This window comes from Hylobates moloch, unplaced genomic scaffold, assembly GCF_009828535.3.
Source record: "Hylobates moloch isolate HMO894 unplaced genomic scaffold, HMol_V3 SCAFFOLD_12, whole genome shotgun sequence".
Classification (NCBI taxonomy): domain Eukaryota; kingdom Metazoa; phylum Chordata; class Mammalia; order Primates; family Hylobatidae; genus Hylobates; species Hylobates moloch.
The window spans coordinates 75,208,221-75,234,633 of NW_026652287.1; the positions used below are offsets into that span (position 1 = coordinate 75,208,221).

General features: G+C 33.8%; 2 protein-coding genes across 3 annotated transcripts in view; one reads left to right on the forward strand and one right to left on the reverse strand.

Annotated features, from left to right (window-relative positions):
• The window catches only part of CAPS2 (calcyphosine 2), a 120,129-nt gene that overhangs the window by 46,261 nt on the left and 47,455 nt on the right, over positions 1-26,413 (reverse strand). The window contains exons 3-7 of the mRNA XM_058425884.1: positions 8,356-8,465; positions 7,192-7,241; positions 5,142-5,187; positions 4,939-5,052; positions 3,326-3,502 (exon numbers count right to left, since the gene is read on the reverse strand). Of these exons, the coding sequence (XP_058281867.1) occupies positions 3,326-3,424 (99 nt within the window). The 5' untranslated portion in view covers positions 3,425-3,502; positions 4,939-5,052; positions 5,142-5,187; positions 7,192-7,241; positions 8,356-8,465. The remainder of the gene's footprint in view (positions 1-3,325; positions 3,503-4,938; positions 5,053-5,141; positions 5,188-7,191; positions 7,242-8,355; positions 8,466-26,413) is intronic.
• The window catches only part of GLIPR1L1 (GLIPR1 like 1), a 42,709-nt gene continuing 32,610 nt past the window's right edge, over positions 16,315-26,413 (forward strand). Inside the window, exons 1-2 of one of the 2 annotated variants that reach the window (XM_032170780.2) lie at positions 16,315-16,573; positions 25,358-25,603. In XM_032170780.2, coding sequence (XP_032026671.1) covers positions 16,400-16,573; positions 25,358-25,603 — 420 coding nt within the window. In that variant the 5' untranslated portion in view covers positions 16,315-16,399. The remainder of the gene's footprint in view (positions 16,574-25,357; positions 25,604-26,413) is intronic. The other variant, XM_032170779.2, reaches the window with a different exon arrangement.

A 26,413-nucleotide genomic window follows, 5' to 3' on the forward strand; every position in this document is an offset into this window, starting at 1 on the left:
TAAGTGAAAACAGAGTATTTGTCTTTCTGTGCCTGGTTTAATGTCCTGCACATTCATCCTTGTAGAGTCATTCTCGGTCTTCCCTTTCTCTCAGGTCCATAACCAATCCACTCAAAAATCTTCTTAGCCCTACCTTCAGAATATGTCAACAATATGACTTTGTGAGGCACTATGACGTTCCAAGTCTGAAGCTACCATCACCTAGGTCCAAGCCATCATCGTCAAATTTTGCCTGGATTATTGTGACAGTCTCCTCAAAGGTCTTCCTGCTTTTATCTTTGTCCTATTCTCAATAAAGCCCATCCTCAAAAGAACAAAGTAGCTTTCTGCCCTACAGAAAAAGGCAAAGTCCTTCCTTGGCTTGTGTGGCCTCCCTGATCTGCCTCCCAAACTCCCTTTAACTCTCTGACCAACCTCCTTCCATCTCTCCCTTGCTCTCCCTCCTTTGATCACACTGTCCTCCTCAATATTTCGTAAACACTCCTACTTCATGACACAGAGTTTCTCCTGACTAGCCTGCTCCTCAGGTGTATGCTAAAATGCTATCTTATCTAAAGGTCTCCCCTGTGATCCTATACAAGTGGCTATCCCATACCCAAAGCCCTGACTTTCCTAGATCCCTTCTATACACCGCACTTTTCACCATGTGTCATACAAGCTGGGTTGACTGATTAATCATTCCATTGATTGATTTTTTTTTTCTACTTGCCATTTCCTTCCATTAGGATATAAGCTCTTTAGAGGCAGAAATTTTTGTCTGTTTTATTCACTGACTTACCCCCAGTGCCTGGACAGGGGTATTGCATAAAGTTAAGCATTCAGTAACTATGTGTTGAAAGAATAAATAATAAATGAATAAATTATATTGATCATTTCTAAAACTGAAAGTTTTTTTTAGAGTGAAAAAAGAGGTATTTGAAATGAATAATGATACGTACAATTAGGAAATAAAGATTATTTTCTACAAAATTGAAGTTTAATGATTTTCATGTTTAATTTCAAGATGTTTCATTATTTTAAAAATATATATGTACACGTAAGTTTGCATTTTAGGTAACAAAACAATCTGACAACAAGAGATTCATCACCTTTTATAGTAAGTGGAAGGGAAAACTCAGCAAATGAAATTTACCATTAGAATTGCCATGGTTTGGATGTTTGTCCCCTCTAAGCCTCATGTTTAAATTTAATCCCCAATGTTAGAGTGGTGTTTGGGTCATGGAGGTCGATCTCTCGTGAATAGATCAGTGTTGTCCCTTGGAGATGAGTGAGTTTTCATTCTATTATTTCCCAAGAGTGCTGGTTGTTCAAAAGAGCCTGGCACCTCCACATGCTCTCTTGCCTCCTATGTTGCTATGTGATCTCTGCACATGCTGGCTTCCTTTGACCTTCCATCATAAGTAAAAGCAACCTGAAGCCCTTAGCAAGTGCCTAATCCTCAACTTTCTAGCCAACAGACTCATGAAGCCAAATAAACCCTTCTTTATACATTACCCAGCCTCGGGTATTTCTTTATAGCAACACAAAACGAATGAAGACAAGAATCAAGCAGAGTCAAACTTCTATTTTACAGTTCAACTGATTATCAGTTGACTCATGTATCATACTGACTAGTTAGCAATGATAGCCTTTAGTTCTTGCCCTGGATCCTAAATGTTTCTAATTTTAGCTTTGCTTTACCAGTAAAGAGAATCAATTTACATGTTGATCTCTGCTTTAAAGAGGGGCTTATATTTCTGATATCAGGGATGTCTTCTATTTCCAGAGATTACTAGTGTTAATTCATGTAATTGTAATAGAATTTACTACTAGGCCATTTATATGGCAGTTTTGATTCTCATAATGGTATACATTTAAAAAGACATCAAATAAATTCCTCAAACCCCTTAAGTACAAAAATGTTATATAGAGAATCTACAGAAATGCTTTTTAACTAGAAGTTCTTCTGTAAGACCACTAAAAACATATTAAACTTAATAATTTCACACCTTTAATATAGATTCTAAAAATCAAAGTGGCAAAATAGCATATTTTCCAGAAGAATTTATGTGCATATTGGCTTCTATAAAACTCTTTATTCTTACTATATAAATACTTACCAATTTTATGGAAATATCTGCAAATAAAATTTGTTTTTCTCTTAAACCAAAAGTAAAAAAAGTCCTCATTTGAATTTGCATTCAAGGAAATAAAAGTTTTACTTAAAAAATATTTTGAACCATTTTGCTGCCACTCAGTAAGGCATGTGCTTACAGAAACCTTCATTCTGTTTTCCCAATATCTGTACAGTGATCTAAATATCATTTGGTATATCCTGCAAACAATACACGGCAAGATGCTAAAAGGTTATGAAATTATCTTGCCTAGTATTACAGACACCAGATTATCATATTTCTGTGTTTATGTTTGGGTCTGGAAAAATGTTTTCAAAATGAGAAAGATCAAATAATCCCATTAATTTTGTTACTCTTTCAGCTGAATACTGTGTGATTTATTTCATTCTAGATAGTTCCTACATGGATTAAAAAATAGCTGAAATGCCATACCTACTTATAAATTTATTATTATTTACCTACAGGAAAATGCTAAGCAAATACAACATTAAAACTTTCCTGGGAACACATTACTCTTACAGAAAGTTAACTGAATTAAAAATTATATCTATTAAAATTAAAAATTCTCTTCTTTATGGCCACTAGTATCATGTTTTTCAAATTATTCCTTCTAAAAATCAAGATAGACTTTTTCTGTATGATTATGAAAGCCATTACAATTATTATGTTTAATTTATTATTATATTCATTAATAGTGAATTTATACCTAATATTACATAAAAACATAATAATTTCAGCAACACATGATGTTAAAAAATCATTTCCCATAATCAGACAAAAGACAGTAAGGGAGTGATGGTAGTTTTTGCACAAAACAGGATCACTATAAAGTCTCAAATCACTTATCAATTTTAAAATTTAGACTGTCAGACCAACTGAGTTCAAGACAGCTATGTCAACAAAATATATTACACTGTCTTATTTCTAATCCCAAGGTACGTGAAAAACTTCTAACAGAGAAAAGGTGACAAAACTATATGGCTATAACATTTTTGTCAGAAAATGATGACAATAACCCTTTAAATTTTTGTGAAAAACAAACTAGTCAATGTAAGTAAAATGTTTACAACAGTCCTCGCTATGCAGAAATAAATGTTAGCTATTATACTTATTATGACTAATAGCAAGACATGTCAAACAAAAAGAGATTTCTGTAATATGTGCAGTTTTCTTTAAATGTCATTAGAATTTTTTAAAGCCTCATACATTACCTTTTCATTTATCTTGTTTCTTGGAGACTGTTTATGTGTAACATTTGATTTTGTATTTTCTGCATTTCTCTGACTATACTGCTTATAGCCCTCTTTCATTTCAGTTTTACATTGCTTATATTTTAGTTTATATTTGTCTGTTGGTGCTGGCAAATTTTCAGGTATTATGTTCTGATCCTATAGGTAAAAAGAAAAATGCATGCTATCAGAAAAAAAAGTATTAATTTTCCTTATTGGCATTAACAGGTTTACCTTTTACCTTAGCACCCATTCCTTAAAAATGACCATTATACTCAATGTTCTAAGCAGAGATAGTATTTAAGACATTCAACTGGTACTGACAGCATCACTGACCAATCAGAGCAGACAGAACTGCTCGGAATGGGCACTTACCTTAAATACCAGTAATCTTATACCTTGTTTCCTAGCTGAAGATCCATTCTAGTTCCAATAGAATTTAAGAGGAGAAAAATTGACTTATCTTTCTTCTTGGGAGTTTTAGATAAGCTTTTCTTCTGCCCCAGAAGAACTTCACTGTTAATCATTTTTTCATAATAGATAGAACAATTGAAGATCACTAATACTGAGAAGCATTGGTTGTCATAGATATTCTATCTATTTGCAAGCATGGAAATATTTGCAAATAAAATTTGTTTTTCTCTTAAACCAAAAATAAACAAATGTCCTCATTTGCATTTGCATTCAAGGAAATAAAAGTTTTACTTAAAAAATATTTTGAACCATTTTGCTGCCACTCAGTAAAGTATGTGCTTACAGAAACCTTCATTCTGTTTTCCCACTAGCTTTACAGTGACTGAAATATTATTCGGTTCCCTACCACATTTCCATGCGAGTGAGAGATAATAGAGTCAGTGGATAAGAGAAACCTAAAAGAAGTGCTATACAAATACAAGGGCATATTGTATTGACCTAGGGAGGGACAGGCATTCCAAAATGAGCTTTTAATAAAGCCAGTCCAACCCTTGAAAAGTGTTGAGGATATTCATGTCTAACCCAGAGGAGAAGGATGAAGCAAAGCTTCAGGGTATTATTCATGCAATTTTCCAAAATGAAACTAAGAACATGAATAGAGTCAGCTATATGAAAAGACAAACAAAAACAGAAAAGCCCTACTCCTATACTAGTCAGAATCTATATTCAAATTGTGAACAAAACACTAGATATGTTTTAAGCATAAACATGTCTCAAGGAGACAACCTGGAATGAGCATAGCTACTTACTCCATAGTATCCCAGCAGCCTAAAGTATGAATCAGTTTCCAAGACACCAGTCTTACATTGCTTAACCAGCAAGATCTGATCTAAGAGTTTGCCATATTTTAAAAATTCTTCAATTCCATATTAGGATATATGTGTACTTTACCAATTTCATTTAAAAATTTTAAAATACCAATTTCCATGTGTGACAAAATGTAAAACAAGTAAAAATTATTTCACCAACCTTATGGTTTGGTATTTAAATACATAAAATATTTAAACTTGGCAAAACATAGACTGAACATAATAAAATTTTTAAATTTTATTAAGAGATTAAATCCAGTGCTAATAATGCATACTAAAATTCTGAAAATTGATAAGCAAATAAATACTAACCAATTTATTTAGATGGTACTAAGTATATGGAGTTTGACATGGTGTGACCCAGCCAAGAGTAGAAGATGAATTTGGCAGGTTTGCTGTACTAAGTGGAATATATGAAAAATTATCCTAAAAAATAAAATTAATGATATTTCTTATATGCTATGTGTAATATTGCGTTTTAATGTTTATTATATTAAATACTAAATAAAAATTACCTCATCATCAGAGTCAACAAGGCTTCCCAAATCAAGTCGTGGGACCCTGAAAGAAATAATCTATGTATCCCATAACTTTTTAACATGAAACTTTAATAACTGCAAATCTTATATGTTACATCTTTTATAAATAGGTACACTGAAACCAATAGTGCCATGGCTTCTACTGGCTTGTGATAGGCTTTTGTTAAATGTTCAGTAATTTTTCAAACTGGTCATTAAACACATCCATCATTAAAAATACATATAAATTTATAATTAAATTAAATTATATTAAATAAATATTTGGCCGGGCACTGTGGCTCATGCCTGTAATCTCAGCACTTTGGGAGGCCGAGGCAGGCAGATCACCTGAGGTCGGGAGATTGAGAACAGCCTGACCAACATGGAGAAACCCCGTCTCTACTAAAAATACAAAATAAGCCAGGCGTGGTGACACATGCCTATAATCCCAGCTACTGGGGAGGCTGAGGCAGGAGAATCACTTGAACCTGGGAGGCGGAGGTTGTGGTGAGCCGAGATTGCGCCATTGCACTCCAGTCTGGACAACAAGAGTGAAACTCCGTCTCAAAATAAATAAATACTCAAAATTCATCACTTCCTGATGATTTCACTGTACTTCACTATTATCTGTGCTCTAGAGATTATCTATGTATCTATGTTTATCCTGTCTCTACGGTAGTGTAATAGTGTGCATCTCTTTCCAATGCTGTGCTCAGTGATGTCGTATAGGTACACTGAAACAGACTTGGTGGGATTATTTACACTGAAATTGGCAAATGCTATGAATAGGACTTGGTTTAATATTTGGTTGATTTCTGAAACTTTAACAAGTGGTGGAGAAAATGTTAATAATGCAGATTCAACCTAAAATTATATCATGTCTATACCTGTCACACAGTGAATAGCCCCAAAATACACTGAAGAAACATGGTTTTACATTGAAAACTATTATTTGACTCAGCCAAGAAATCACTCATGTCACTTTTTAAAGTAAATAAAAATATTAACCAATATTCATGTTGGAACTACACTAGTTCATCAGTTACAACCATAGGTTAGCTAGAGATACAGAGTTCAGCAACAAAACAAAGAGACAATTCTGTGAAAATCTACTGGCTACATGGAATCTACAAGAGAGACTATATATTTGATTAATATTTGTAAATTGATTGCTACACATCCTTTATATCAGTAAAAGCTATAATCAACTTAATATATGCTTAAATTTCTTTATAATAAACAAGCAAAATTTACAATAAACTTATAATATACTTTCAGAAAACCAGTCCTTAAACTTTTCTCTGCACACAACTGACACAGCCATTGTTACTCACTCAATATATTGGATCTAGTGCTTGCACCTAACTCTATTCTTTATGTCAAGATGAGCACACAGGTAATCTATCACACAGAACCACATAAATGTTGATGTTTATTCATTTTGATCTTCAGAAATGTCAATATTGTGTGGTTCAGCCTAGTAAATTACTAAGTTTTTAATTTCTATTTTTAAAGAAGCTCTGTAATCTAAAATACTTGAAAGAATATAAAAATCGTATTATTCCAAATTTTAAAAGTCAAAATAACATGTAACATAAAACATAAATTAATATACTCTAAACCAAAAATAAAATAATTTTAAGATTCATAAAATTGTCATACTCCTCAAAATTAAAGCACAGACATAATTATCCTTAAATTCATGCCAACTATATGAATTATACAAGGATAAAAATTTACACATCTCTTTAATAAATGCACATAGCTGAATTTTCCAAATAAACGAATATTTTCACTTTTTCAGGAAAATGTAAAATATATTAAGGAAAATAAAAAACCAAAGAAGTATTACCTATAATTCTACCATCTTATCACAAAAGCTATTTTAATTTTGGTATAGTAATTTTCAGGCTATCCATATGCATATAGATTTTTCTGTGGTTCACAATCATAGCTACATATATGATTTTGCTTTCTTTTTTAACTAGTCAATGTATGATATATATGTGCCCATTAAACAGTCCAAACGTGAAGAAACATAACTTACACTGGTGGGCAAGAATTCTGGTTTGTCCATGATTCAGAAGTCCACCTTTGCTTTAATTTAAAAAAATTTTTTTGAATTAGTATGAATATGAATATACCCTTTATACTTTAAGAGATACACAATAAGTCAGTGCAATAAAGCTAATTATAATTTTTCTCAGTAGACTCTATATAATAAATACTTATTAAGCCCCTTCCTACTGTGCTTGAGACACAGATAAAATGGCAAGCAAGACAGATAATCCCTACCCACATACCACTCTGCTGGAGAAGACTTTCTCTCAAATAAACAATAATGGGAAAAATAGGTCTATAACAGAGTGATTACATAGCAGTATGCCCAACTACTCTAGGGAATTTAGGAAGCTTGTTTTTTTTTGTTTGTTTGTTTTGTTTTGTTCTTAAGGCAACCTTTAACAGGAGTTCTGATAGATAAGGAGGAGTTAGCTAGATGAAAAGAGAAGAAAGAAAATTGGTTCAGCTAGGAAACAACTTGTACTGCACAGGCCTCCAGATAAGACCTAGCATTTGGAAAGGGGTAAAATCCAGAGTGCGAGGGGTGTAGGGCCAAGCTGTTACATTATAGTACAAGTTAGGGAACTTGGACCTTGTTTTTAAGGTAATGGGAAGACAGTGAAGGGTTTGAGAAAGAAAGTAACAAATATATGCATGTGTTTGTAAACATTCAATCTTATTGCCAAAAAAACTGCAAAGCATGAAAATTACAGCAAGCTTAGCCACCATGAAATAGAAGATATATATGAGTCTTAGGAAAACTTCAAGTTAATGAAAATAGAAAATAATTCACCCATCAGCACTTATACCCTATTTCTGAAATGTTATCTGACTTGTGCTTTTTTTGTGATATTAGTAGCAACCACAAAAATTACATTCTACCATTTTTCTTTTTCTATATTTTCCTTAAACAAATATTCTTAAACAACAATAATAATACAATAAGTTTAATTTTAAAAAATAAAACTAATTCAAGCAGTGGCAATTTTTTAAGTAATTATTATCTTCAATTTTGGTGGTTCCATTCTTCAAATCTAGGAAATGTTGATCCTAAATATCTGTGAATATAAGTAGTCATAAAACATGAAGAAAAGGTAAAAAAAATTTATAAGTCATCCTGAAAGAAAAAAATTATATAGAGCTCACATACTTGTAGAGGCTTCTTTCTTCCAAAGAATGGCTGAATTTGGCTCCTAGAAGTGGCAGCAACTCCTCTAACCTCTAAATCCATTCAAGTTCCTGTATTTATCACGCAGTATACTTTGAAAAAGGTAGAGTAAATGTTAAATGATAATTATTACTCTAATTTTAAATAAGTCATACACATTACCTAACAAGTTTACCTGGAAAGAAATCATAAGGTTAATCACTTTTAGTGCTTTTACCAATATCAACTTTTTATAGGGCAATTACATTATGCCCTGTGTTGGTATGAATAATGGGCCCCCAAAGAAGGCCATGACTTAATCCTCAGACCCTGTAAATATGCCACCTTACATGGTAAAAAGGACTTCAGATGAATTAAGAATTTTAAAATGGGGAGATTATCCTGGATTCTCTGGTGGGCTCAGTGTAACCACCAGAATCCTTGTAAGAGGGAAGCAGGAAGAACAGAGTGAGACAGAGAAGATGTAAGGATGGAAGCATAGGTCAGAGAGGGGTGAAGATGCTAGGCATTCTGGTTCTGAAGATGGAGGAAGAGGTCATGAGCAGCCTCCTGAAGGCAGAAGAGGCAAGGAATGGATTTTCCTCTGGCGCTTCCAGAAAGAACCTGCCCTGCTGACAGCTCGATTTTAGCCCCTTAAGACTAATGTTGTACTTCGGACCTCCAGAACTATAAAATAATAAATTTATGTTGTTTTAAACCACTAAGTTTAAAAAAATTTTTAGAGCAACAATAGAAAACTAATGCATCTCCCTCTTCTCTACTACCACGAGATATACATTTATTTCCTTTACTCATTTCCCAAACCTTTATGAGTTTTGGTTTTGCCAGAGTAGGCTGATGAAAATATTTTTAACAAGCAGTATTCTTCATCTAGAACAAGAATAAAATGGAGTAAATGGTCCAATTAGTAATCATGTGGTGACTGGTAAAAATGCTAACAAAAGGATATTGAAAGTAATCAACTTGCAAATATGTACAAAATAAAAATCAAATGAATATATTTCATTGAAATTTTGAATATTTGATACTTCACATTTATATTTATTACCAAGGATAATTTTACATTTAAATATTTATCCATACTTTCTTTTTCTATAGTCTTAGATTTATTTAATAGTAAATTATTTCTGTTTTGTTTTTTAAAGGAAAGATAGCATGGCATCCTGCCAGCTTGGAATTAGACAGACATACATTGTAATACTGATTTTTACCGTTTTCCCATAATTTAAGTCTGGAAACTTAATCTCTATGAACCAATGTTTCTATGTAATATGTAAAATGAATTTAATGTTAGTACTTTTCCTGTTGAAATAATGTAACATTCAATAAACGGTAGCCATCATTATTATTACAATATACTTTATTAAAATTAAGTATATTTATTAAAATTATTAAAATATACTTTATTTATGAAATTAATAAAATATATTATTAAAATATACTTTCATTTCATGCCCAGTGAAAGATATCCCAATTCCTTACTAACTTATCTACATGGTTCTCTTCACCCCATCCCTAGAGCTTCTTCCTCTAAAAATCCCTTGCCATAAGCCTGGAATTCCACTCTAAGTAAAGTCAAGGAGACTTATCAACCAATAGTAAACATATTCTGAAAAAAAATACAAATCATTAGATTGAAAAATTCTCCTATAGCACTACAGATGGCTTTCTTACCAGAGCTATTTTTCACAAAGAAGCAACTTTTAAAAGTTGCTATTGTTTCGTTTTGGAGGCCAGGGTTGGGTTGGTTGTTTAATCACACAAATTATTGTTATTTGCGATGATGATTTCTGGCTAACCAACCCAAGTTGAGATAAGGACCCTAAACAATCAGCAAAGTGATTTTCTCCACACATCAGTCTCTCAATTATTTATATCCTAGTAACAGTTATAGCTATTTCAAATCACTATCGGTCATTTAAAATCAGTATAATTTATTTGCAAATTTAAAAAGCAGAAACATGTAAATCCTCAAATGTCCAGGTCCTCCCAGTTCCTGTACTTCCCCAGTCATGACAATCTTCACTCTTCACTGTCATTAGATTTTCATTTCCCTAATAAACAGTCAAGACCATGAAGGTTGGCGCTTCCCACCCTTAATAAAGCATGGGTAGTAAATATTTAGTTAATAAGTAAATTAATGTATCGCAAAATACATGTATACATTTTATACATATTCTTAGATTCCTTTCATTTCTCTGCATCTAATTGTAACATAATCACAATGCCAACATATAAATTCTGTCTTCAATTGGATAAGATGTTTAAAGCATTACATTATAGCTATTAGTCTTTAATGCTAGACTATAAGCCTCATATTTGCTCACCCTATGTCTCAGGATTTAGAAAGCCCACAATGTAGTAGGAACTTAACAAATGTTTGTTAAATAAGTGAAGTTAGTTAATTCAGAATGACATAACACAAAAGTGATGAACTTAGATACAGTAAGAGTATTCAAAGGGCAATGCCGTCATATATGGAACACTTTCGGATCTATCGAATTACAGCAGTGAGGCAACTGACACCCTATGTAGGATAATTTTAAGATTTTGACAGGGCTTCAAAGACAAAAACAGCTCAACCTTCTGATCTTCAAACCGAGCCAGCTGAGACCCAGAAAAGTGAACTGTACTTCGCTAAATGTTTGCCAGTTATTGCAGACCTGAATTCACACGTGGGTTTCAGATCTCTTTTCAGTACTACAGCCTCACTGGTAAAGGTAATAGAAGAATCTGAGGGGAATTAGCCGTAGGGACTAAAGAATTAGAAATCTAAACTCGGTGGCACAAGAATCAGCAAACAACTGGCTGTGAAGGAATCTTTGAAACCTATGCCAAGGGTTGTCTTTGTCAAGCACTGAATATCCAGCTGGGGTATGTTGGAGATAGGGAGAAGCAAAAGGAAAGGATAGCACTTCTAAATGGCTTCTGTCCCCACTCAAATAGCTGCACGTCATGAGACGATATTGCTAGCATATAATAAATACTGTTGGCTAATGTCTTTAGGGCTACCAAAAATAACTGAACACACTTCCCATTTCCCTCATTTTTTTTTTAAGGATGACTATTTCCACTACCAATTATTATCAATTCTCTCTTGGTAGTAATATTACTGGCTATTATGTTACTTATATCAAATCAGAAAAAAATGAAAAGCAAAAACTAAACTGATTTAATTCAGCGCATAAATAAGAAAAAAAGAAAGAGATGTAAATACAAGTTAGTATTTAATCTACATGAAGGTAGGGACCAAGTCTATGTTGGATCCCAGACGACTACAGACCCAGATATCTGAATTGAAACTTAGGTCATTCCTAATTTTAAGCAAAACAGAGTAATATCTCCTTTCACCCACATAACTCTCCCTGCTCCCAAATTATATTATACTTCAGAGCACCTGCAGTGTAGCAGAAGGAATTCCCCATCCCCTACCTAACTGGGATTCCTGGACAGGACAGGCGAGGGGCACAAGAGACAGCCAGCCTGATTTCACCTAACAAGCTCGGTAAGAAGAGGTCCAGAGTTAGAAGAGCTGGAAAAGGTATAAACTAGCGCGATTCCTCCAAAAACCGCATTCAGAAAGCTTCAGACAGGAGAGTCTAGACAGTCCAGGCCCGCGTCTGCAGGTTGCCCGGCAACAGGCGCCGCAGCGCAGGGCTTCTGATTACACTCTCACCTCCAGGGACGAAAAGGTCGTCGGCCCAAGTCCCTGGTTTGTTCTACGCCACCTCCCGCCCCCACCAATCTGCCTCCTCAGTTCCGCTGCCTGGCTGACCCGAACTGAGCTTGTGGCCGTAGACCCCGCCACGCTCTGAGAAGTACTTGCTGGCTGGAAAACCCAAAGGGGTGAAATCTCAGCTACAGCCGCCAGAGCCTCCCAGGGAACTGGCTCCGCGGCGTCCCTAAACCCCGGCGAGGAGCCGGAGCGGACTCACTCACCTGCGCTTCTCCTAAACAGGGAAACAGCCAAAGTCCGGCCGGGATCCACGGCGGTTGTTGTGTAATTCTTTGTCTAATTGAATTCTGTTTAACATATTTCATAAGGCACCTGTCTGTGCGCAGAGCCCAGAATGACGTTTTGAGGAGAAGAAATTTAAGCATATGCTGCAATATCTGCTCTCAAGGAGCTCGCACTTATTTTTTTTAAAGACTGCAATATATTATCTAGAGATATAGATATTAGACATGGATATCACTTTAAATTTGTGTGAACATGTACATATAGATGATTACATGAATAATTGCATATATATGTGTATTTGTATGTGTATATATAATTAAAATTTAAAATGATGTATGGAAAGGGTAAAGGCCTAGAAATCAAGAAACCTGCATTTTATTCTTTGCCTTTATTTTTTGTGTGTGGGGGAGGGGACGGACTTTCCCTCTTGTTGCCGAGGCTGGAGTGCAATGGCACAATCTCAACTCACTGCAACCTCTGCCTCCCGGGTTCAAGCGATTCTCCTGCCTCAGCCTCCCGAGTAGTTGGGATTACATGCGCCCACCACCACGCCCGGTTAATTTTTTGTATCTTTAGTATAGAGGGGGTTTCACCATGTTGGCCAGGCTGGTCTCAAACTCCTGACCTCAGGTGATACCCTGCCTCAGCATCCCAAAGTGCTGTGATTACAGGCGTGAGCCACCACGCCCGGCCTAAATATTTTTATGTATGCTCTGTACACAATGTCTTGGCATCAACTCCTCATCTACAAAGGGAAAAAGCTGGTTTGAGATAATTCCAAGGTTCCACTCCACTCTAATATGCACTAACTTTCCTAAATTACACAGCCAAGAGTCAGATATTCAAATTAGAAGAGTCTATGAAGGTTAATCCAGTTCTTTCATAATCACGATTTCTAATCAGCAGTAACTTTTCAAAATTAGCTCCCTTCAAAATGTATGTGTCAAAACGTGAATATTTCCAGTATTTCCTGGAGCAAGTTTGGGAGTAAAAATACAAATAAATTTTTAAACTATAAAAATAGTGAAGGAAATGAGGTATAATGTAATCACTGTATTTTTCTGCTGCACTCCATAAAATTCATCCACCCATTACCCCCACATAGAAAGAAAAGCAAAAATAAATAGCAGAAAACACATAGAAATAAAACAGAAAACTAAATTTAACTTTTAAAAAGTTATAAAAGACCTTAAAAACTCTGGTGCCCGTACTAACCTTGGCCGTTCCAGAAATAGATGCTCAAGAAAATCACATTAGGACATGCACTTGTTGATTCCTGGCAATTAGACTTTTTACACCTAAATTGTTTTAGTATTTCTGAATATAGCTGTCTAAGCCATTGGGACCATGGTCTAAAAAACATAATGATACAATTCAGACATTTTGTTAAAAACATCTATTAGAAGAGCACTAATCTTGGATTATGTTTGGCTATATATACTCTACTTTTGCCAATCTTTAAATCTATTACTCCGTGAAATTTCTGTTGTTATTATAGGCAGTTAATTTCTCTATACACTAAATGAAACTAAATTAGCTATCTGTTAACCTTTATCCCTATTAACCTTATCCCTATCAACCTTTACTGTTTTGTAGTTCCAAAATAGTTTGCATTTGAAGCTCAACTTTAAATTTTCATTTACTTGATCATTCATTAATGCATTCAACATTCACTGAGTACCTACTACTTGAAAATATTTTACTTTATCTTTGTTTTTATGTGTTCATTCAGCCACTTATGTAGTTGACAAACATCCACTGAACACTTTCTATCTTCAAATATACCCAATGTTAGAAAAAGTGAAATATATAAGCTGACCCAGCATTTCCTTTTATATGATTAAGTCAAAAAATTTATTGAGCCCCTCATATGTACATATACATATATATAACAATTAAAATATAGTTTCTGCTCTTAAGAAGCTTACAGTTGTATACAACATTATTAGAAAGTTAAAGAGAACTCATTTATTTATTCAACCAATTTTTATTGGGAGCCTAAAGATTCAGTTCCTGTTCAAGGTGCTAGAGATATAGCAATGAAGAAAACAAAGCTACTGTTGCAGTGACGGTTACAACCTGACAGAGAAGGCAGATGTTAAAAAAATAAATAACATAAATTCAGGAGGTAATTTAATGCAATGAAGAAAAATAAAACAGGTTAAGTGGATAGGCACTGACAGACAGGAGATGTAGAATGATCAGGAAAGACTTCATTGAAGGGAACTCTATAAAGAGCACTACAGGCAAAAGTAACAGCAAGTGCAAAGGAGCTGAGGAGATGGCATCCTCATCAAGCTGATGGATGTGGCTGATGCAGAATAAGCCAGGAGAGAATGCAGGAAAGAGGCCGGAGAACTAGCCATGGTCAGATTATGTAGTGTCTTTTGGGCCATACCTAGGACTTTAGATTTTTTATTGTGGCCCCCAACAGTAATGTGAGCCAATTCCCTAAAAGTTCTCTCTCTCTCTCTCTGTACATACACATATGTGTATGTATATATGTCTATAGACATCTGTATCTCTCTCTGTGTAGATGTATATATGTCTATAGGCATACACACATATATATACATATATGTGTATACACACAGAGATTTATACATGGAGAGAACTTTACGTATATAAAGGTATGTGTGTATATACACATACATGTGTGTATATGTATATGTGTATATGCCTATAGATATCTGTATATCCAGGAAGAGACATATATATATAGACACATGTAGATGTACATATCTGTATCGATTTATCTATCTGCATACCTACACGCACACATATACACACACCCGTATATATGTTCATGTCTTTGGGTGTGGGATATCAGAAGCTCAGTTTGGACTACATATGTGATATGAAAGTAGTATATACAGCAATTCTCCATTAGCTGGTAGTAGTCTAGAAATATATTATCTATTGCCCAGTAGAATTTCCATTAGGATCCTTGCATTTTTTGTTTTTTTATAATCTAATTTTCTGCATTTTATTTTCAAAAAGATAGTAGCTGCATCAAAGTAGTTTGTTTTGTTTTTTGTTTTTTGTGTCAAGGTTGACTATGGCGGAACATTCAGCAGATAAAAGTATGTGTTCACTTGAATTAAATGGCATTGTAAACAACCTCAAATTACTAAGTAAAGGTATTTATTTGAAACATAGAAATACTAAAAAAATTAATGTCATGGGGAAAAATGCTGATTTATTACTGAATATCAATATAACTGATGTAATGAATTTAAAACATTAAGCCAAATGAAGTTGATTTATATTGCATTGCAGGTAAAATAGACAATCAAATGTACTCTGTCCATCCCAGTCTCAGCGTATCAATTAAAGCAACTCTTGGAGTCTACCAGTCACCATACAGTGGCTCTGTCCCAAACTCTCAAAAAGGGAAGATTTTGTCAAGAGGAACTACTTGGCTACATTTTCCAGGCATCTATTTTTATCTATCTAAGCAGTCGGTCTCTTCAGACGAAAAAATAGAAGGAAATTATTAAATGTTTGACAAGTTAATAATTTAGGATCACAGTATGTCACTGTATAAGAATTGCCTATTCTTACTCTATTCCCAATCTCTGAGGGAAGTGGCAATATGATTCTAGATTATTTAGAAGAATAAAAATCTATACACGGAGGCTGCGTCTAAGAAACGAATATATAGTGCTTTGCACTCGACTGGCCCATTGTCAGCATCCCGCACTTGATCTTTACCTAACTTGTGTGGCTTGCATATTGCAATCCGTATTACAATCCAGGCGCACTCTGCAGATTACAGATTGGATCCACAGAAAGCCGTTTGGATGGTTGAAACTCCCTCCACCAGAGGGCGACTCGGAGCTTTCCCTTGTAGCTCAGAGCTTTGTGGAAGGGGAACCCTGCTTTGCCTGTTCTTCCCCACAGCGACACTGACAAGCTGATCCAGCCTGCTGGGCATCCCCGCGCTGGGCTCGAGCCTGTGCAGGAGGATGGAGCCAAGGGAGAGGGTGGTGCAGGAGCGTGGGGAAATCGGGTTGTCTCAGCCGTTACTGGTCCGCGCAGTCAGGGCATCCTCCACATCCTTCCATGGCTCTGAAGAATAAATTCAGTTGTTTATGGATCTTGGGTCTGTGTTTGGTAGCCAGTACATCTTCCAAAATCCCATCCATCACTGACCCACACTTTATAGACAACTGCATCGAAGCCCACAACGAATGGCGTGGCAAAGTCAACCCTTCCGCGGCCGACATGAAATACATGGTGAGAAAGAACTAGGGCTGGGTTCTTAAATCCCTGACTCATCCTGAGGTATCTGGGTGGTAAATTTCACGGACTTAACTTGTACTAATTCAGTCCGGACTTTATATATATGCAGTTAAAAAGAAAAAAAAAATCACACCTTGGCTGGGTTGTCTCCTCCAGAGTCATAGGAAGTGAACAAGAAAGGAAGACTTGAAGTTGTTCCTTGTCTCTTGCGGGGAAGGTGGGGATGCTGGAGCAGTGTTTGGAAGTTGCTTTGTTGCACCACTAAAGTTATAAGTACTGAACACAGGATTATTTTGTTTCCTTTCTTCCATTTTTTAGCTAGCACTTTCCACCCCCCACAACCAAGATACAAGATACCAAAGAAATAGCCCAGGAATGGAGATTCTCTTGCTCTCTTACTTATTTTTATATCATATGAATCCAAGATCAAAACAACACTTCATGTGTAGTATTATATTTGAAAAAAATACAGTACTCTATTGAAGAATAAGCATAAAAAGCATTGGATTATTAAAATAATCCATAGAATTTACAAAATGTTAAATACTTGACTATGAATTGTATGATTGGAAATTTCCCTTGCATTATAACTTTTTCTTGTTTACAAATGCATCATTATGAACATAAACGTTGATAGTATTAGTCTATTTTATGTACTATGCAGATGTAGAATACAGTATAACTCATATCTATTCCAGCTTTCTTCTTTTCTATCCAGTGGAAAACAAAAGTAATTATAAAATCACAACTCAGGCATTAAAATAAGTTCAAAAATGTACTAGTCTACTGTAAAAGAAAATTATATTTTGATGGGGGAGAAAGATTCAAATAGATATCGGAAATGAAACAAGAATAAACTAATCTCTTTAATGCAGAATTGTTAAGACATTTCAATATATAATGTTTACCAGCATGGGGTTGTCCAAGGCATAAATTAACTAGAAATAAATCTTCAACTGAATTCAGAAATACTAATATTAGTATTAATAAGGGTGATGCCTTTAGAGTTTTATTGTAAATTGTATGATAAAAAAGAGTAAATGTGGGGTTAAATATAATAAATGTTCTTTATATTTCTTTTGTACTCATTGACTATTTAAAGCAAAATGTGATAACAATGAATTGTGGAGTTTACAGTAATGTAGAAACAAAACACATTATAACCAATGCATAAAAAATGAAGTGTCAATAGAATTATTCTGCTGAAGGTTCCTTATATTGTTAAGAATCACAATAATATTTCCGGATGGACCGTGAGAAGTTAAGAATGCATATTTTGATATCTAGAATAACCATTAAAAATACACAAAGAGGTAGAGCTAAAAATCCAGTAAATAGAATACTAAAGTCCTTGATTAATTTTTGGAAAACAGGAACAAGGAACAAAAGAATAAAGAGGGAATCCATTAAAAATAGTAAATGGTAGACTAAAACTTAACCATGTTAAAATTATTATATTAAATGCAAATGACTACTACATACTTTAATTAAAAATAAAGATTATCAGATTGGATTAATGCTTTTGTAACAGAAACATATCACAAATAGATTAAAGTAAAAAATGGAAAAAATACATTATGCAAACTGTAAAATTAAGATAGAGTAGCTATATTTATAGCTACCAAAGTAGATTTTAAGACAAGGAGAACTATCAGAAATAAAAAGGGACATTTAGGAAAATAAAAGGGGCAATTCAACAAAAGACACAGCAATCTTCAATACAAATAAATGTAATAATATATTTCAGTACACAAAAATTGGCAAAAGTAAAGGGAGAAAGAGACAAAACAGTCATAGAGATTTTAATCTTAGTGAATAAGAGAACAAGTAGGTAAAAATCAGTAAAAATAAAACAGATTTGAACATCAAACAATTTTACCTAATTGATATTAAACAATTTATACCACACTGCAAAATACAAATTCTTATCAAGTATTCATTACATTCATCAATATAAACAATATGCTGAACCATAAAACAAGTCTCAATAAATTAAAAGTATTTGAAATTTTGTTCTATATTTTCTGAAAAAAATAGACTTAAACTAGAAATAAAGTGTGCAAAATCTCCCAAAATGTGAAATCAAGCAGCACATATCTAAATGGTCCGTAAGTTAAAGAAGAAATAATAATAGAGATTACTATAATTTAGATTCGAATGTTAATGGAAACACAGCATATCAAAAGTTGTGGGATATAGCAAAAGAAGTGTTTGGAAGCATATGCATAGATTTAAATGAATATTTTAGGAAAGAAGAATAGTTAAAAATCAAGACCTATTCTTTCAACTCAAGAAGGTAGGAAACAAGTGTAAATTAAGCACAAGAAAATTTTAAAAAACTAAAGATGATCATAATTTGATGAAATTGAAAGTAAAAGTACGATGGACTAAAATCAATAATATCAAAAGTTGGTTTAAAACTATATATCAATAAAATTGATAAACCAGTAGCAAAAAAAGATCAATGAAGAAAGACACAACTCAAAAATCAATTTTAAGAATGGAAAATCACTTTTAAAAAACTCCACACATTAAATGGATAGAGAATATTTTGAACAACTTTATACTAATAAATTTGACAACATCAAGAAAATAAATGGACAAATGTCTTGAAAATCAGCATTTTATAAAATTGACACAATATTTTGATATGTTGTTTATTGAAGGATTACTAGTGAATAAGTGCATAAAATGCACTTTTTAATGTACAGTTTTTTTTTACATAGGTATACGTCAGTGAAACTACCTACCTCAAGACTGGAATTTTTATTTCATATATGGGTGCCATGTTATTTATCACATAAAGTCTCATAAATATTACACTCTGTACTATGTGTTTTATAAAGTAACATTAAATCCTTGAACTTTGCCTAATAAAAGTATTGCTTATTATTTTTATTTCTTTAATTTCTATTATTATTTTTCGACTGTTGTATTCTTTGTCTTGTACAAATGAAAGAATCCTGGGTTAGAGATTGATTTTGAACCCAATATAAATCTTTTAACAGGGATATTTAACCAATTTATGAATGAGATCATTCATCTGCATCTTCATCAATCTACATAGTCTTATGCCATTACATAAATTAAATATGTAATTTAAAATACTCTTAACAGAAAATTCAGGTGAATTCTAAGAAAAAAGCAACACCAATCTTATGCAAATCTCTTTGTGAAACTGAAAGAGAAAACCTTTTGGAACTTTATGAGTCAACTTTTACCCTGACACCAAACCAGACAAAACATTACAGGTCATAAAATTATAGCTCAATGTAGATGCAAAAAATCTTCAACAAAATTATAATCAATTGAATCCAGCAACACATATAAAGAATATTATATCATGGGATTTATCTCAGCAATAAAAAGTTGGATTAGGACTTGAAAATTAATCAACATAATCAGGATCAAAACTGGAAACACCATTAACAGAAAACTCCCCAGAAAATGAAAAATCTGTGAGAAATCTGACTTGGATTGGGGGAATTTAATTGCTGTTTACAATCTGCCGCTCTTAATAGATTTAATGAGAAAAATTATATGATCATCTCAATAGAGTCGTGAAAACTATTTGGTACAACTCTGCATCAATTCATTTTATTTCATTTTTTTTCCATTTTTTCCTGTAGGTTTTTTTTATAATAGTTTTGGGGAAACAGGTGGTGTTTGGTTGCATGGAAAAGTTATTTTTTTTCTACTTTTAAGTTCTGGGGTACATGTGCAGGATGTGCAGGTTTGTTACACAGGTGAACATATGCCATGGTGGTTTGCTGCACAGATCAACCAATCACCCACGTATTAAGCCCAGCATCTATTAGCTATTCTTCCTGAAGCTCTCTCTCCTCCCACTCCCTTCTGCCTACAGGCCCCAATGTGTGTTGATCCCCCCATGTGTCCATGTGTTCTCATCGTTCAGCTCCCACTTATAAGTGAGAACATGTGGTGTTTGGTTTTCTGTTCCTGCATTAGTTTGCTGAGGATAATAGCTTCCAGCTCCATCCATGTCCCTGCAAAGGACTTGATCTCATTCCTTTTTATGGCTGCATAGTATTCCATGGTGTATATGTAGCACGTATTTTCTTTATCCATTCTATCATTGATAGGCATTTGGGTTGATTCCATGTCTTTGCTATTGTGAATAGTATGCAGTGAATATACATGTCATGTATGTTTATAATAGAATGATCTATATTCCTTTGGGTACATACTCAGTAATGGGATTGCTGGGTCAAATGGTATTTCTGACTCTAGATATTTGAGGAATTGCCACACTGTCCTCCACAATGGGTAAACTAATTTACACTCCCACCAACAATGTAACAATATTCCTTTTTTTCCTGCAACACTGCCAGCACCTGTTTCTGGACTTTTTAAAAATCGCCATTCTGATTGGCCTAAGATGGTATCCAATCGTGGTTTTGATTGCATTTTTCTAATGCTAAGTGATGTTGAGCTTTTTTTTCATTTGTTTTTTGGCCACATGTATGTCTTCTTTTGAGAAGTGTCTGTTCATGTCCTTTGGCCACTTTTTAATGGGGTTGTTCTTTAAATTTATTTAATCTCCTTATAGACTCTGGATATTAGACCTTGGTCAGATGGATAGATTGCTAAAATTTTCTACCATTCTGTAGGTTGTCTGTTCACTCTGATGATACTTTCTTTTGCCTTACAGAAGCTCTTTAATTAGATACCATTTGTCCATTTTTGTTTTTGTTGCAATTGCTTTTGATGTTTTCATCATGAAATATTTGCCCGTGCCTATGTCCTGAATGGTATTGCCTAGATTTTTCTTCTAGGGTTCTTATGATTTTGGGTTTTACATTTAAGTCTTTAATCCATCTTGAGCTAATTTTTGGATAAGGTGTAAGGAAGGGGTCCAGTTTCAATTTTCTGCGTCTGGCTAGCCAGTACTCCCAGCGGAAAAGTTATTTACTGGTAATTTCTGAGATTTTGGTGCACCCATTGCCCAAGCAGTGCCCAATGTGTAGTCTTTTATCACTCACTCCACTCCCACTCTTCCCCATGAGTCCCCAAAGTCCATCATTCTTATGTCCTCATAGCTTAGCTCCCACTTAGAAGTGAGAACATACAATGTTTCATTTTCCATTCCTGAGTTACTTCAATTAGAATAATGGTCTCCAACTCCATCCAGGTTGCTGCAAATGCCATTATTTTGTTCCTTTTTATGGCTGAGTCGTATTCCATTATATGTATATATTTTATACACACACATATATAAAATATATATGTATAAATATATATATAATACCACATTTTCTTTATTAACTTATTGATTGATGGGCATTTAGACTGTTTCCATATTTTTAGAATTGCAAATTGTGCTGCTATAAAGATGTGTGTGCTAGTGTTTTTTTCAAAAAAATGACTTATTTTCCTCTGTGTAGATTTTTGACAAAGATGCAAAAGTAATTCAGTGGAGCAAGGATAGTCTATTCAAGAAATGGTGTTGAAACACCATTTAATGCCTATAAGAAAAGAAAAAACTTTGACTTAAAGAGCAAAAATTAACCCAAAATGAATCATAAATTTAAACAAAACTATTAGAAGAAAAACAGGAGAAAATCCTCAGGACAGGGCTAGATGAAACTTCCTAATATAATGAATTATTTTGATTTTTATCAAAACCGAAAACTATTTTTAAAAAGTCAACAAATTTGACCTCATCAAAATAAGAAACTTCTACTTTCTAAAGTACCCTGTTAGGAAGATGAGAGGACAAACTATAAGCTAGGAGAAAATATATTCAAACCATATATTTAAGAAAGAACTCCTATCTAGAGAAAGAAGTCTCAAAACTCAACAGTAAAAAAAAAAGAAAAAAAATCAATTAGAAAATGAACAGAAGACTGACATTTAGCCACAGAGATATACAGATGGAAAATAAGCACATGAAAACATGTTAAACATCATTAGCCATTAGTGAAATGCAAATTAAAACCACAAGGACATATCACTACACATCAATTAGGAAAGCAAAAATAAAAAATAATGACAATACCAAATACTGGTGAAGATATGGAGAAAATTGATCAGTCATACTTTTCTGGTGGGAATGCAAAATGGTATAGCCACTCTAGGAAATAGTTCGGCAGTTTCTTACAAAAAAAAAAAAAAAAAAAACCACCTAAACATACACTTACATATGACTTAGACTTGCAATTGCACTTCTGGACACTTTTTCCTTTTTCTTTTTTCCTAGAAAAAGAAAAACATTGCTACATAAAAACCTGCTCACAAATATTTATGGATACTCCCGATTCAATGCTCTTGAGAAACAGGAGTTTAGTGACTCTATACATGTTTGTAATAGCTCAAACTTGTAAACATCCAAATTTCCATCAATAGATGAAAGTTAAACTGTGGTACATCTATACCATGGAATATGACCTGGTCATAAAATGGAACAAACTATCAACACATGGAACATCCCCATGGCTCTCAAAGACATTATGCTGAGTGAAGAGAAGCCAGTCTCAAAATGGATACATACCGTAGGATTCTATTTATGTAACATTGTTTTTTTTCTTTCTTCCTTTTTCTTTGAAACGGAGTCTCGCTGTGTCGCCCAGGCTGGAGTGCAGTGGCGCAGTCTCGGCTCACTGCAAGCTCCGCCTCCCCGGTTCACGCCATTCTCCTGCCTCAGCCCCCCAAGTAGCTGGGGCTACAGGCGCCCGCCACTACGCCCGGAGAATTTTTTGTATTTTTAGTGGAGACGCAGTTTCACCGTGTTAGCCAGGATGGTCTCGATCTCCTGATCTCGTGATCCGCCCGCCTCAGCCTCCCAAAGTGCTGGGATTATAGGCGTGAGCCACCGCGCCCGGCCTCTTTTTTTTTTTTTTTTTTTGAGACGGAGTCTCTGTCACCCAGGCTGGAGTGCAATGGCACGGTCTTGGCTCACTGCAACCTCCTCCTCCTGGGTTCAAGCAATTTTCCTCCTCATCCTTCTGAATAGTTGGGATTACAAGCACCCGCCACCACACCTGGCTGATTTTTGTATTTTTAGTAGCCATGGGGTTTCACCCTGTTGGCCAGGCTGGATCTCCTGACCTCAGGTGATCCACCCACCTTGGCCTCCCAAAGTGCTGGGATTACAGGCATGAGCCACCACGCCTGGCCATCTATTTATACAACATTCTTGAAATAACAAAATTACAGAACTGAAGAACAGATTGGTGATTGCCAGGGGTTAAAGACAGTGTGGGTAGTGAGTGGTTGTGATGTAATGGGTTAGCATGAAGGATCCTTGTGGTGTTGAAACAGTGCTGTATCTAGATATTGTGGGAGTGATTACTTCAATTTATACATATGATAAAATCACATAAACCTACATATATACAAAAATAAATGCATGTAAAACTCTTGAAATCTTTAAAAGATCTGTAGATAATACCAATGTCAATTTCTTATTTTGATATCATACTATTGTTACAAAAAACATTACCATTGGGAAAAGTAGGTGAAGTCTACACAGGACCCCTGTATATTATTTTTGTAACTTCTTGTGAATTTATAATTAGTTAAAAATAAAAAGATGTTTAAAAATAACCTTGGCAATTATACCTACATTAAGACTGTTGCTTTTGTCATGAGTTGTTTCTGGACTCTGTTCTGTTCCATTGAGCTATTTGTCTACCCTTGTGTCAATATGACAATATCTTAATGTAGCTTTATGATAAATATTGATATCTGGTAGAGGAAGTCTCCAGTTTTATTCTACATTTAAAAGATTGTCTGAGCTTTACTTGGAACATCGTATTTCCACATAAATTTTGTAATCAATTTCCACCCCAAAAAAGCTACTTGGAGTTTGATTAGAAATAAAATTATATGTCATAATCAATATTCTTTTGCAATACAGAATATTCTGGTCCATGAACATTTTATATCTCTCCATTTATTTAAGTCTTTTACAATTTATTTCAGTTACGTTTTTGCAGTTTTCAGCATAGAGATCTTGTATATCACTTATTAAATTTATTTATACATATTGGATGTTTTGCAGCTATTCATTTGTAGAATATACATAGATATATAACAGATTTTTGCATATTTTCCTTGTATCTTTCAACTTTGATAACTTCATTTATTTTTATAGTATTATGTATTAATTTAAATTTTTATGTATCCAGTCATGTAATCTGTGAATAATGATAGATCCCAATCCTTACATATTTTATATATTTTGTCTTATGTATTTACAACTCATGTATTTTATTATACTACCTAACTTCTTGTACAATAATGAATAGAAATAACTAGGGCAGATATCTTGTTTCATTCCTAATATTGAGGGAAAGTTTTAATATTTCACCATTTGATAAGATTTTTGTCTGTTTGTAGATTATCTTTATCAAATTAAGGGCATTTTTTCTTTCTATTCCTAGTTTTTTGCCCTTTTTAATTATCAATGAGTATTCATCCTTTAATTGTAATAAATTAACATGACCTTCTGAATTACTAGACTTTGAATTCTGGCTTATTTTAATCACATTCCGATTTATTTGTTTAGTGACTCTAATGTACCAGGCCATCTGCTAAGTACTGGTAATATAACAATGAACTGTCATAGAGTGAGTATAAATATTTCTGAAGTAGACCTAAAAAGAAATGACTAACTATGAACACAATAAATACCAAAGAAAAACTACATCTTATTAAAATAATAAATTTAAGCAAAACTTAATTGATTACAATCATTAGAATAATTTAATGCAAATACTTATGCACAATTCAGTTTAAATTATTTTTATCTTTCAGATTTGGGATAAAGGTTTAGCAAAGATGGCTAAAGCATGGGCAAACCAGTGCAAATTTGAACATAACGACTGTTTGGATAAATCGTATAAATGTTATGCAGCTTTTGAATATGTTGGAGAAAATATCTGGTTAGGTGGAATAAAGTCATTCACACCAAGACTTGCCATTACAGCTTGGTATAATGAAACCCAATTTTATGATTTTGATAGTCTATCATGTTCCAGAGTCTGTGGCCATTATACACAGGTAAATATTTGACATCTTTATTGATTAGTTCTTATTTGTGCATATTTTAACTGCCAGAATTTATTTCTCTGTATGTAAAGTGCCTTTATTTTTCTGGCTGCCTTTACATTTTTTCCTTTATCATAGGTCTTGAGCAATTTAATAATAATATACCAAAGTTTTCTGTATATTTCTTGTGCTGCAGTTCACTGGCCTTTTTGAAGTTGTAAGTCTATAACTTAAATCAAATTTAGAAGAATGTTGGCCATTGTTTCTGGAAATACTTCTTTCTCTTTCTCTCTTCCCTTCCCTGGAAGTGGGAAGTTCTCTTCAAGTTACTCATGTAGAAAGCCACTTGAAGTTTTCCCCACGTAAATTGATGCTCTTGTCTTTTTTCTTGGTTTTCTTCTCTCTGTGATTAATTTCAAGTAATTTTATTGCTACGTCTTTAAGTTTGCTAATCTATTCTTCTGTAATATTTAGTCTCCTGTTAATCCCATTCAGTTTGTTTTCAATCTTGCACCTTAAAGTTTGTATCTCTACAAGTTTAATATTTTTACTTCTTCAATGAATATACCTAATATGTTTGCTCTTTCATCTAGCTTTTTAAGCATATGAGATAGAGTTGTAATAATTAATATTTTCCCTGCTAGCTCTAGTATCTATGTTAGCTCTGTGTTAGTTTCAATAAATTGATTTTTCTCTTCATTATGAATCAAATTTTCTTCCCTCATATCATGTTGGGTAAATTTTATTATATTCGCAATTTGTACATTTTGCCTTGTTGAGTGCTGGGTTCATCTGTATACTATAAATATTCTTGAGCTGTCT